Source organism: Malaclemys terrapin, chromosome 19, assembly GCF_027887155.1.
Source record: "Malaclemys terrapin pileata isolate rMalTer1 chromosome 19, rMalTer1.hap1, whole genome shotgun sequence".
NCBI classification, from domain to species: Eukaryota; Metazoa; Chordata; order Testudines; family Emydidae; genus Malaclemys; species Malaclemys terrapin.
In genome coordinates this window covers 8,002,501-8,014,500 of record NC_071523.1, presented here as the reverse complement: position 1 = coordinate 8,014,500, position 12,000 = coordinate 8,002,501, and the positions used below count along the sequence as shown (strand labels likewise).

Here is a 12,000-nt window from a genome sequence, read left to right as displayed (position 1 = left end):
CGGCCGGGATCCCCGGGGCACATACCCCCCAGGGCAACGCCCCCATGTGCAGTTACCCCCCAAAATACCTGTGCCCTCCAGGGGCAATAACCCGCACCCCCAGGGCACAAGGATCCCCCCCTGGGGCAATAGCCCCCCCGTGTGCAGTTACCCCCCCCAGGGGAAATAACCCGCACCCCCAAGGCACAAAGATTCCCCCCTGGGGCAATAGCCCCCCGTGTGCAGTTACCCCTCCAGGGGCAATAACCCGCACCCCCAGGGCCAGGGCCACCCAGAGGGGGGGTGGCAAGTGGGGCAATTGGCCCCAGACCCCGCAGGGGCCCCCACAAGAGTTTTTCAGGGCCCCTGGAGCAGGGCCTTCACTCGCTCCGGGGGCCCCGGAAAACTCTCGCGGGGTCCGGGCCCCCGGAGCTTCTTCCGCTCCTGGTCTTCGGCCGCAGCTCAGCGGTGGGGGTCCTTCTGCTCCGGGACCCGCCGCCGAAGACCCCAGGCCCCCTGAATCCTCTGGGCGGCCCTGGTTTGAGCATTGGCCTGCTAAACCCAGGGTTGTGAATTCAATCCTTGAGGGGGCCATTTAGGGATCTGGGGCAAAAATCTGTCTGGGGATTGGTCCTGCTTTGAGTAGGGGGTTGGACTAGATACCTCCAGAGGTCCCTTCCAACTCTGATATTCTATATTCTATGTTTAAACTGCAGAAATGGGAACATTGCAGCCAGCATCTTTAGCTAGACACAGAAACTTTTAACATTAGCTATCTCAGCGTATTGTGATAATACTGCAAATCTTTAAACCCACGTAAAAAAAATCTGGTAGATTTAATTAATTTTCTGGCAACTGGCAAATCCATAAAAAAACAAGACATGCTGGTCAACTGCTGGCCAGGTGGTAACCTACCTCCAGGGGGCAATAACCCACATCCCCACAGCACATATACCTGCTCCTAGGGCAATAGTGCCACCATTGCAAGCACACAATCCACCCCTGGATGTAATAAACTCCAGGTCCTCAGGCCTAGACCCACCAACCTTCCTGGGGACAGTAACGGCCCAGGAAGAAAAATCCAGGGACTCATCCCTTTTCCCTCCCACCATGCTATCTAGGGAAAGACTAGTTCTCTCCCCTCCCCCACTAGTATCCTAAAAGGGGTCCCTTTGGGACTAAAAGGATTTGAACTAGGCACATTGGGGGTCTTGTCTGCGTGCATGTAGTTTTTTATTTAATTCTTCCCCATTTGCTCTAACATCAGTGCAGCTCTACCAATGATAGGAACAGTGAGAGCACTAGGCCCTTACTTTTTTTACCATGTGTCATCTAGACCTGCTCTGAGCAGGGGGACCAAACCTATTAACTAGCCATAAATATGAAATGTGATGGGGGGAGGGGGGATCAAACAGGTCCAGGGACAACACCCTGGCGAGGAGCCCTGCCCCACCACCTCTAAGTGCTGGGAGGGGAAGGGTGCTCGGTTTACTACCAGGGTGCTGGCCCTAGACCCATTTGGGGCTCTTTTTGTTGTATCAGCCACTGGTGTACAGGTGTCTGATAAATGTGAAGTTCCATCCCCTGGCAGCTGCTAGAGAAAAAACTTTTGGTTTCCTCATCCCAGCCCCCAACTCCAGAGCCTGTAAAAACACACCTTTTTGCAGAGAAGACATAGTCTTTGTTAGCGTTTGGGGCTAAAGCCCCCATTGGGGTGCCTGCGGCAGTTCACGCCTCTCTCCTTTGTTTCAGGCTGCCTGCAGACTCAGGCAAACATCACAGCATCCGTTCACACTCACTTTATATAGGGGACGTTTCCTTTGCAATCACCAGGGACAGAGACGTTTTAAAAAAACGGAGCTATTGGGAACACAAGATAGAAGCCACCGATTAGGCAGGGGGACGTATCGGTTCACAATGAGCCGGCCCCGCTCCTTTCTAGTGACTAACAACCTGTCACTCGGGTGGGAATTTGGAGACGGTCCCTAGCGCCCGGCGGCGCAGTGAGTCCTTTCCCCATGTTCCCTAGGGCGGGCGCAGAGGCGCATGCGCAGTAGGATGCTCCTAGCGCTACGGCGAGCGAAGGTCGCTGTCCGGCCGCTCCGGCACGGTCGCTCCGCCATGGCCCAGTCGGCGCGAAGCCCGGGCGGCCCGGCCCAGCGCCCGGCCTCGGTGCTGGGCACCATGGAGTTCGGGCGCCGCACGGACCAGGAGGCGAGCGGGGCGCTGCTGCGGGCCTTCCTGGAGCGGGGGCACCGGGAGCTGGACACGGCCCATCTGTACGGGGGGGGCGCGTCCGAGCGCATCCTGGGGGCGCTGCTGGCGGGCGGCCACGGGCCCGCAGGTACGGGGGGGTCAGAGGGCGGGGCGAGCTGGGCCGGGGGGCGGGGCATGGGGGAGGGGGTCACTGGGCGGGGGGAGAGGTGGGGGGCGGGGCATGGGGGAGGGGGTGAGAGAGTGTGGGGGAAGCTGGGCATGGGGGGCGAGACACGGGGGAGGGGGTCAGAGGGCATGGGGTAGGGGGTCAGGGCGGGGGGAGCTGGACATGGGGGAGAGGGGGAAGGGGCGGGGCATAGGGGAGGGGGTAAGAGGGCGGGGGTGGTGTAAGGGTCTGGGGAGCTGGGCATGGGGTTGGGGTGGGGGAGGGGGTAAGAGAGGGCGGGGGCTTTGGAGAGATGGGGAGGGGGTAAGAGGGCGGGGTGGTGGGGTAAGAGGGTCTGGGGAGCTGGGCACAGAGGTGGGCTATAGGGGAGGAGGGGGTAAGAGAGGGCTGGGGCTTTGGATAGATGAGGGGGTAAGAGAAGGCAGGGTGGTGGGGTAAGAGGGTCTGGGGAGCTGGGGGTGGGGCATGGCATGGGGGAGGGAGTAAGAAAAGGTGGGGGGTTGGAGAGGCGGGCACGGGGGAGCTGTAAGAGGGGCTGGAGGGCTGGTCATGGGGTGTGTGTGCAGAGGTGCGTATGTGGGGGGGGGTAACTGCGGGAGCAGGAGCTGCCCCTGCTGGATACCTCTCTACCCCCCCCCCCTCCAATGGGCAGTCAGTGGAGCAGGGAGCTTGGACTCCCCACATTCCAGGGGAAGCGGGTGGAATCCCATTTCCTTTACCTGGGCTGCTCCCCAGGGGGGTACAATCTAGGGTCTCCCACTCTCACATGCTGAGGGGAGCAGGGACCCTGCTGGGGCAGCAAATATGAGGTGTTGGGTAGAGAGATCGGCTCCCAGGAGCCTAGGGGTGTGTGTGTGTGTGTGTGGTGGGGGTAACAGTCAGGACATTAAGTATCAAGGGGTAGCCGTGTTAGTCTGTATCCACAAAAAAGAGGCGTCCGGAGGCACCTTAAAGACTAACAGATTTATTTGGGCATAAACTTTCGTGGGTTAAAAAACCCACTTCTTCAGATGCATGGAGTGAAAATTAGAGATATAGGCATAAATATATATTGGCACATGAAGAGAAGGGAGTTACCTTACGAGTGGAGAACCCAATACTCCCTTCTCTTCATGTGCCAATATAGATTTATGCCTGTATTTGCAATTTTCACTCCTTGCATCTGAAGAAGTGGGTTTCTTACCCACGAAAGTTTATGCCTAAATAAATCTGTTAGTCTTTAAGGGGCCAGTGGACTCCTTGTTTTAGTCAGAGCATTGGGAACTGCCAAACACCTAGGCCTGTCTCTGTGCACATACTGTCTCCCTCCTTCATCCCACTCCTTGGCCCCTCCGCCAAAGGGCACAGCACTGACTGGCGTTTAGGGAGCTGCACACCTTGGGGAACCCCAAAGCACTCAGTGTTGTCAGGCTCCCCAGGTATCTGGAGCCCAGGTGTCACTTGTTCGATTGCCCTTTCCCTTATGTGTGGGCTTTATTTTGCCCTTTGCACTCAGGAGTCTCGTGCTCGATGTGCTCTGCGTGAGGTGGTGGTGGTGGTGGTGACAGAGTTCACTTTGAAGGTCTTATAAAAACTGTCTCTCTCCAAACAACTTCTCATCTGTGTTACTGGAACACTTTCATGTTTGCAGGGAGAAATCCCTTTAAAATCTCATCACCACTGATGCTGTTTACTTTATGCATTTGGCTTGGACAAGATTTAGGTGCCTAACTTTGCGCAGCCATATTTGGGCACAGAATAGTGGTCGTTATTATACAATATCTGTATTCCAGTAGTACTCAGGGGCCACATTTAGGATCATTGTACTAGATGCTGTACATATATACATGAAGACATAGTCCCTAGTCTGGAGAGTATACAATCTAAAACTACAGATTAATTTTGTGCTCCATTGTGGGGAAGCGGGGATCCGTTGAACTGACTCTGAAATAAATCAGTTATGCTCTATACATCAAGTGAACAGGGGTAAGGGGAAAACAACTGTTACAGCCACTGTGACCACCCAGCCCTTCGAAGAAGAATAACGAGAGAGTTTGTGTAGGTTGCTGGATTGGGCCTCTAGGATTTTACATGTTCCCTTATGTGGATATTTAGATAAGCATTAGCAATTCTGTAACCCTATTAATTTGGCTTTCCCTTTGTGTACTGCCGTTTGCAGATGTTACCAGTCTTGCCTGGGGCTTCTGTAAGCTTGTACCATGTTATGCATGGATTTTAAGTGGTTTGTGCCCCTCCTTATCCCCATCCTTCCTTCACCTGATTACTAAAGATGAAATACAAAATTGGTTATTTTCAATCTGGTTCTGTCTCTGTCTTAGTGAAGATGGCAACCAAAGCCAATCCATGGGAGGGGAAGACTCTGAAGCCTGAGTGTGTCAGGTCTCAACTGGAGACATCGCTTGAGAGGTTACAGATGAAGAGCGTAGACTTGTTCTATCTCCATGCCCCTGACCACAACACCCCTGTGGAACAGACACTACATGCCTGCAATGAGCTGTACAAGGAGGTAAAGGCAGAGGCCCAAACCTGTGACTTTGTCCACTTGGTTTTTGTTTTGTTTTATCTAGGTTTACTTGTGTCTTCTCCTGCTTTCCATTGCAGGGGGTAGTGTGAGTACAGTGGTGAGAGGGCAGAGCTGCACCAGGCAGGGAGGAGAAAAAGCAATGGCCTGTGTAAGGTCTAAACAGCTGGTAAAATATAGTATCTCCAGGTGATTCATTTAGTACTATAAATAAGATCTCCTAAGTTCTAACAGGCTTTAGGATTTCTGATTTTTGCCTCCTGCTGTAAATTGGTCCTGTGCTGCGTTTAGCATTAACAGGTAGGGAAATGAATTTTTAAAGGGTGTAAATCCAGGCCTTCTAATTCAAACAAAACAAGGGAAACATTTTTATTCCCTTTGGGTCTCGTAACTCATCCCCATTTGGAGAAGGAGGTGATCAAAAAAGGGAATCTAATTTAGGGACTAAAATCAGTTGACACTCCGTTTCACTCTGTTAATCTTAAACTGTGTGTGTAAATACACTCTGCAAGAGACTGGGATTAAATACTCTCTCTATTCCTCTACAGGGGAAGTTTAAGGAGCTTGGTCTGTCGAACTATGCAGCTTGGGAAGTGGCAGAAATCTGTACCATCTGCAAGTACAACAACTGGGTGCTTCCAACTGTGTATCAGGTGAGGGTTGCAAATTTAATATGGTCTACCAGACTTCTGCAGCTTTACCCAACCTGGAGCTAGAGGGGCCTGTCCCAGGGCTGTTCAGGTGGGGACTACTCCATCTCCAGGACGATGTCATGAAGCTTCACCACTGAGGGCAGCTCCTGGGAAAATTGGAGCTGTAGAATCTCACTGAGTGGCTTGGAAAGCCCAAGCAAGTCAAAATTCACAAACTTTAACTTTTATTCTTGTTGCAAGAGTCCAGGGAACCCGTCGCTTTATTGTGGTAGTTTCTAGGAGCCCCCGTCTCAGACTGGGACCATATTGTGCTAGTTACTGTACAAACACTGAACAAAAAGATGTTTCATTTAGTCTGATAAGACCTTTTTGGACAAGTGCAATTAGAAAGCAAAGTGAGGTCACTACTCAGACGTAATTAAGAGTATACGTGTCTGTCATTTGTTCCAGCAATATCTGGGATGTGAAATTGACAATGTAATGTTTATCAGTACCATACAATGATCCAGGAAATCTGTTCTTTAGCAGGCACCAATCTGTTGTGACCTGGGGACTCTGTTCTGACTCCTTCCATATGACACAAAATGTATCCATGGAGGAGGAGGAAAAGGGCTATTCCAGCTCCACTGGAATTTTGCACTTTTGATTTGAATGCAATGCAAATACATCATGGAGCTAAATGGGAGTCAGTCTGTGCTTATGCGATGATGGTTAAATAACTGCTGCAAAGGAACTTGCTGCTGGGACACACATTTCTTCAGGATGTTTGGAAGGGGTTACCATGGGCAGATGCCTGTCTATACAAAAGGCACAGTCTTGCTAATGCCATGAGCCCAGATCCAGAGCACTTGGTTTTATCTCTGGATAGTTGTAGACAAGGCAAGGTGAAAGGAAAAGCAGAACCACATTTTTCTGAATGGCAGGTTTCAGAGTAGGAGCCGTGTTAATCTGTATCCGCAAAAAGAACAGGAGGACTTGTGGCACCTTAGCGACTAACACATTTATTTGAGCATAAGCTTTCGTGGGCTACAGCCCACTTCATCAGATGCATGTAGTGGAAAATACAGTAGGAAGATATATACACACAGAGAACATGAAATAATGGGTGTTACCATACACACTATAAGGAGAGTGATCAGTTAAGGTGAGCTTTTATTAGCAGGAGAGAAAAAGAACTGTTTGTAGTGGTAATGAAAATGGCCCATTTCCAGTAATTGACAAGGAGATAGGAGGAACTGTAGCAGAGAAAAAATAAGCATGGAGAAATAGTTTTACTTTGTGTAATGGCCCATTGTTTCATGTTCTCTCTCTCTCTCTCTCTCTGTGTTTTCCTACTGTATTTTCCACTACATGCATCTGATGAAGTGGGCTGTAGCCCACGAAAGCTTATGCTCAAATAAATGTGTTAGTCGCTAAGGTACCACAAGTACTCCTGTTCATTTTTCTGAATGTTAGTTAATTTGCCCTGCAGACATGTGGCTTTGAAGTTGTCATTACTAAATCATGTCCAGTTGGTTGTGGGAAGTTAAAATCTGCGTGTAGCTTTGATGCTGCAGTTCACTCAGGCACCCATGGTGATCAGTGGCAGGGCAGTGACGGGCACGTCAGGAGTGTAGGTAAATGGTGCCAACAGTGTTAACAATCCACTAGGAACGGGATTGAGCCACTTCACATAGTTGGCCAAATAGCCATCAGATGGCAACACGTCTTGATCGTTATTGGCCTTCTGGATTCTTACCATCGAATAGGGAGCCCTTCCTCTTGCATTAGCATGCCATAAGCTAGCCAGGCCCTACTCTGAAGTTCTAAGTGCTCTTTTTTGTTACAGGGCATGTACAATGTAACCACTCGCCAAGTGGAAACTGAGCTGTTGCCGTGCCTTAGACACTATGGAATGCGGTTCTATGCCTACAATCCTTTGGCTGGTATGAGCTGGGCAAGGGTGAGGAGGAAGGGTCTGCTAAATGGGGTGGTGGTGGGGGAGAGAACTGAACCAAATAGAACAAAAATAGACTGGATATTGGCCTGCCCCCCTCTGAATAGGGCTCCCTCCACTTCAGCCAAACTGCCACCACTAACAGTGGGCTTAGAAGTGAATAACAATGGTGGTGTTGGGGTGACTGGGTAGCGCAGGGGACAGATAATGAGCTATAGAGCCCTCCACCTGTAAGTCACCCTTGAATGAGTTCATCTCAATCCATTTCCTAGTTTACCTGTATGTCTGTATCCCTGTATCTCTGTATGCCACCCTTACAAACAGTCTGTGTGTCAGCAGAGATGAAGGATTGAATGGGGCCATGAAAGCTGACCCTTTGCAGGCCAAGGCAGAGGCTACCCAGGCTGTGTTCATCTATTTTCAGGGCTGCCAAGCTGGCACCTTTCCCCAGCACTAGATTCAGAAGCGAGATTTACACGAAGTAAAATGACAGCTGTAATGACTCAAGTGTCTTGATGCCAAGAGTCCCTCTTGCCTCACCAGGGCTCTTACTAGGGCAGAGGGCCCCTTCCCTACAAAGGGCTTGTGCTGCGGGTCAGAGCTGAATAGGTGGAGTTTTTACACCCTACGTTTCACTTCTTCTTGCCCTCTCCCTTGCTGTGGTTTATGCCTGGGCTGCAGGAGAGGCCTTGTGTACAGAGCTGTAGGAGGTCATGGGCTACAGTACTTTTTGCAGGCTGTACAATTCCATCCACCACAAAATCCTGGCCACTAACAATAGCATGTCATTGAACCCCTGCAGGAGGGCTGCTGACAGGGAAGTACAAGTATGATGATAAAGACACGGGCCAACCGACTGGCAGGTTTTTTGGAAATGATTGGGCCCAGGCCTACAGGGACAGGTAAGTTTCCAGATGGTAGAATGGCAGAGAGACGGACCTCTCCTGAGGGTAGAACAGTGGTTCTCAACCGGGGGTCTGGGGCCCATTGGCGGGCTGCCAGCTGGTTTCAGGGGGTCCGCCAAGCAGGGCCGGCATTAGACTTGCTGGGGCCCAGGGCAGAAAGATGAAGCCCTGCCATCTGGGACTGACGCCAAAGCCTGAGCAACTAAACTTTGCAGGGCTCCCTGTGGTGTGGGTCCCCCGGCTGCTGCCCCGATTGCTAGCGTCTAATGCTGGCCTTGGCTTTTATATGCTGAAAAACAGTTGTTGTGGCACGGGGGGGGGCTGTGGAGTTTTTATAGCATGTTGGAGGGGGAGGGGGGCTCGGAAAGAAAAAGGTTGAGGATCCCTGGGCTAGAACGTTACCTTTGATTCAGCCTAGAGGAATCACCAAGCGAAGATGCAGGAGAAAATACAAATGACTAAAGTCTGTTCAGTGATTATGCCCATGGGCAGGTGATCTCCCTCAGTTATTGCTGAGCAACTCTTACACTGTCCCTGTACAGTGGTGCTTTGGCACTCCCCTGCAGCACTCAGGTGGTGGGAATTTGTTAACTAGAGGGATGGTTTAATGATCATAAAGAGAACAAGTCTGGTGGCTTTATTACAGCAGAGGACTGAGTAGGGGTGCTTTCTATAGTCTAGCTCAGGGGTTCTCAACCTTTTTCTTTCTGAGCCCCCTTACTCTCTCTCTCCCCCCCCCCCAAACATGTTATAAAAACTCCGCAGCCCATCTGTGCCACAATAACTGTTTTTCTGCATATAAAAGCCGGGGCCAGTGTCAGGGGGAAGCAAGCAGGACAGCTGCCTGGGGCCCCATGCCACAGGAGCCCCCGTGAAGCCACATTGCTCAGGCTTCGGCTTCAGCCCCATGCAGCGGGACTTCGGCTTTCTGCCGAGGGCCGCAGTGAGTCTAATGCCTCTACTTGGCGGACCCCCTGAAACCTGCTCCCTGACCCCTAGAGGGCCCCAGACCCCTGGTTGAGAACTACTGCTCTAGTCCCAGCTTTGCCACCAACTTGTTCTGTGGCTCTCCAAAAATCACTTAAATAGCTGTCTCCCCGTTTGTGAAATGGGGGATATCGAGCTCCCATATAGGAGGCTGAAGCTGAATGTTTGCAAAGTGCTTTCAGCTCTTGATGAAAGGCCTACAAGAACAACAAAAGGTAGTCAGGTTTTTCTAGCTAGCCATCTACCATCTAGTGCATCCTTAGTACACCAATGGTCTGGTATCTGGAAAGGATGCAGGGGCATGAGCTGGCTGTTGTGAACTTGTTTGCTGTATCTACACAATCTTTTATACTAGCTCTCTTCAAAAAATAAAATCAATTCTACACCAGTGAAATATAAGTTATTGAGTCCAAAGCCTCAACAGGCAACATTATGCTTGTTAAACAGTGACTGCAGCATCCCTGATCTCTAAGAGAGGTTACCTTTTGGATCACCCAAAACCTGTTTGGATAGCATAGGCCATGAGGGCTGCGTTGGGTACATGCAATAGTCCAGGCACTGGTCTTGGACCTGTTCGAGGTAGGAATGCCCCTTCGTTCTCTTGCCTGCAGTATGGAGCCATGTCTGAGTCATAAGAAGAGGCCAGAGATAGTTGAGTTAGTAAAATGAATGCTCCATTAATGTCTCCTTTGCTGCAGATACTGGAAGGAGCACCATTTCCAAGCCATTGCCCTAGTAGAGAAAGCATTAGGGGAGGCTTATGGCTCTAACCCCCCCAGCCTAACTTCAGCTGCTTTACGCTGGATGTACAACCACTCCAAACTTCAGGTAATTGCTTGACTTTAACAGACGGGTGGTATGTCCAACAGAACCGGAACTCTGCAACTGGATTTCTTTGGTTTTTCCAGTTGCAGTACATCAACAGTGAAATCTGTCTTTTAATCCATTCAGACCCTACTGCTCTGTTCTTTTTGAAACATTGCTTTGGTCTTCCAATGCCAGGCCGTTACACACAGCAGAGTATAGGAGTGAATCGGCTCCACACTTCCTTCTGTATTTTGTCTCCATGGCCTGAAGGAAAGTGGTAGATGTTAAATGCCAGATGCTCTAGTTTTGACTTTTCTCAGCCAGCCACTTCCTCATGAGGTGATAAACTGGCTTTTCATTTGGCCAGGAAATTAATGGTTATTTTCTCTTCCTCCCTCAAAACATCCCTCTGGCCACCCACAGAGCATGAATTGGCAGCCTTTGAGGGGTTGGCAAGACTTGGAGTCAGTGACAGCACATTGAGTTCTGGCCTTGTTAACAGGACTGCAGTTACGACATATTTCCCCAAATATCCAGGAGTTGCCAAAGAGCAACATTCAGCTGAAAGACAAACAGAGCTGAAGTCTGATGTTTGTTACAAGATGGGAGGCAAGCTGGTTTTCCTATAAGGTAACTCCTCCCTTTCCATTGCAGGGTGCCCTTGGAGATGCAGTGATCATTGGGATGTCCAACATGGATCAGCTGCAGCAGAATCTCATGTGCAGTGAAGAGGGCCCTCTGCTCCCAGCTGTGGTGGAAGCATTTGATAAAGCCTGGCACCTAGTGGCACATGACTGTCCCAACTACTTCCGCTAGAAAATGGGGGTAACAAATTTAGTGTGGGGATGGTAACCAAGTATCCTGGCATCTGAGACCTCCTAACTCCTCCTAAAGCATTTCAGAGGAAACTTCACCCTGGGATCACAGGTTCCAGGTAGTGAACGTATGGGTGCCACGTTGGGGTTTCCTTGCACTAGAGTTGAAGCGCTTCGTACAATCACAAGCCTCACTGTTTCTATGCTGATTTAATGGTAACTGCACATGGTGTCCAAGCCATAAGGTGTCGGGATTTTCCTTAAACAAAACTAAAAGCCATAATTGTCGAGAATGTCCCTTAATAGGGCAGCTCCTATTTTCACCTGATCACACAAAATAGTGTTGTGATTCAGTGATGTAATTCGTGAAGTCTCCAAGCAGGAATGTGGATATTTGTCTTCAATCAGCTGTCAGAATAAAGCATTTTCTAACTCAGGCCATGCCTGTTTAATTGAATTTTGGGTTTTGTTTTGAATTTCTGCTTAAAGCTGTTTTAATAACAGCTAAACCCAATCACAGTAGCAGTTACAAGGATAGTTGTGCTTAAAGCGATGGAGTTCCTTTAGGAAGGGTGCAGGTTCCAATTTTGCTTGTGCTGTTCACTCATGAAGGGACTTTAGCCCAGTTACTTGCTCTGTTTCCAAGGCAAGAGCTGTGAAAATAAACCTCTCTAAAGTTGAGAGAGGAACTTCAAAGCGCAGACTAGGCCTTCTGAAACTGTCTTAAGCCATCAAGATTTCAGCCCAGGTGCAGGCTTTCTAAAACACGTTTTGTTAAATAGTAGAACTGCAGGAATAACCTTAATGTAGTTTGGCTCAAGAATGGGAACTATCCTGCCCATTAAGTAACTGTTTAAATAGCACTTTGTTTACTCCAGTCTAGCTACGTAACTTCCTCAATTCTGTTCAAGATAACCCACTTGGTGGACGTCATACACAAGACCAGTCCTAGGGTTGCTAATTTTGGTTGGGTATTCCTGGAGGTTTCATCACATGACAATCTTTAATTGAAGA

The 12,000-nt window shown here is 49.8% G+C and overlaps 1 protein-coding gene across 1 annotated transcript; it reads left to right on the top strand.

Moving 5' to 3' along the window:
- The first annotated feature begins 2,028 nt into the window (after positions 1-2,028).
- On the top strand, positions 2,029-11,443 carry AKR7A2 (aldo-keto reductase family 7 member A2). The gene is made up of 7 exons (XM_054009202.1): positions 2,029-2,323; positions 4,681-4,868; positions 5,432-5,536; positions 7,365-7,461; positions 8,275-8,374; positions 10,063-10,192; positions 10,826-11,443. Exons 1-7 carry the CDS (start codon positions 2,038-2,040, stop codon positions 10,985-10,987), a joined length of 1,068 nt encoding a protein of 355 aa, XP_053865177.1. The 5' UTR covers positions 2,029-2,037; the 3' UTR covers positions 10,988-11,443.
- Positions 11,444-12,000: the final 557 nt, after the last annotated feature.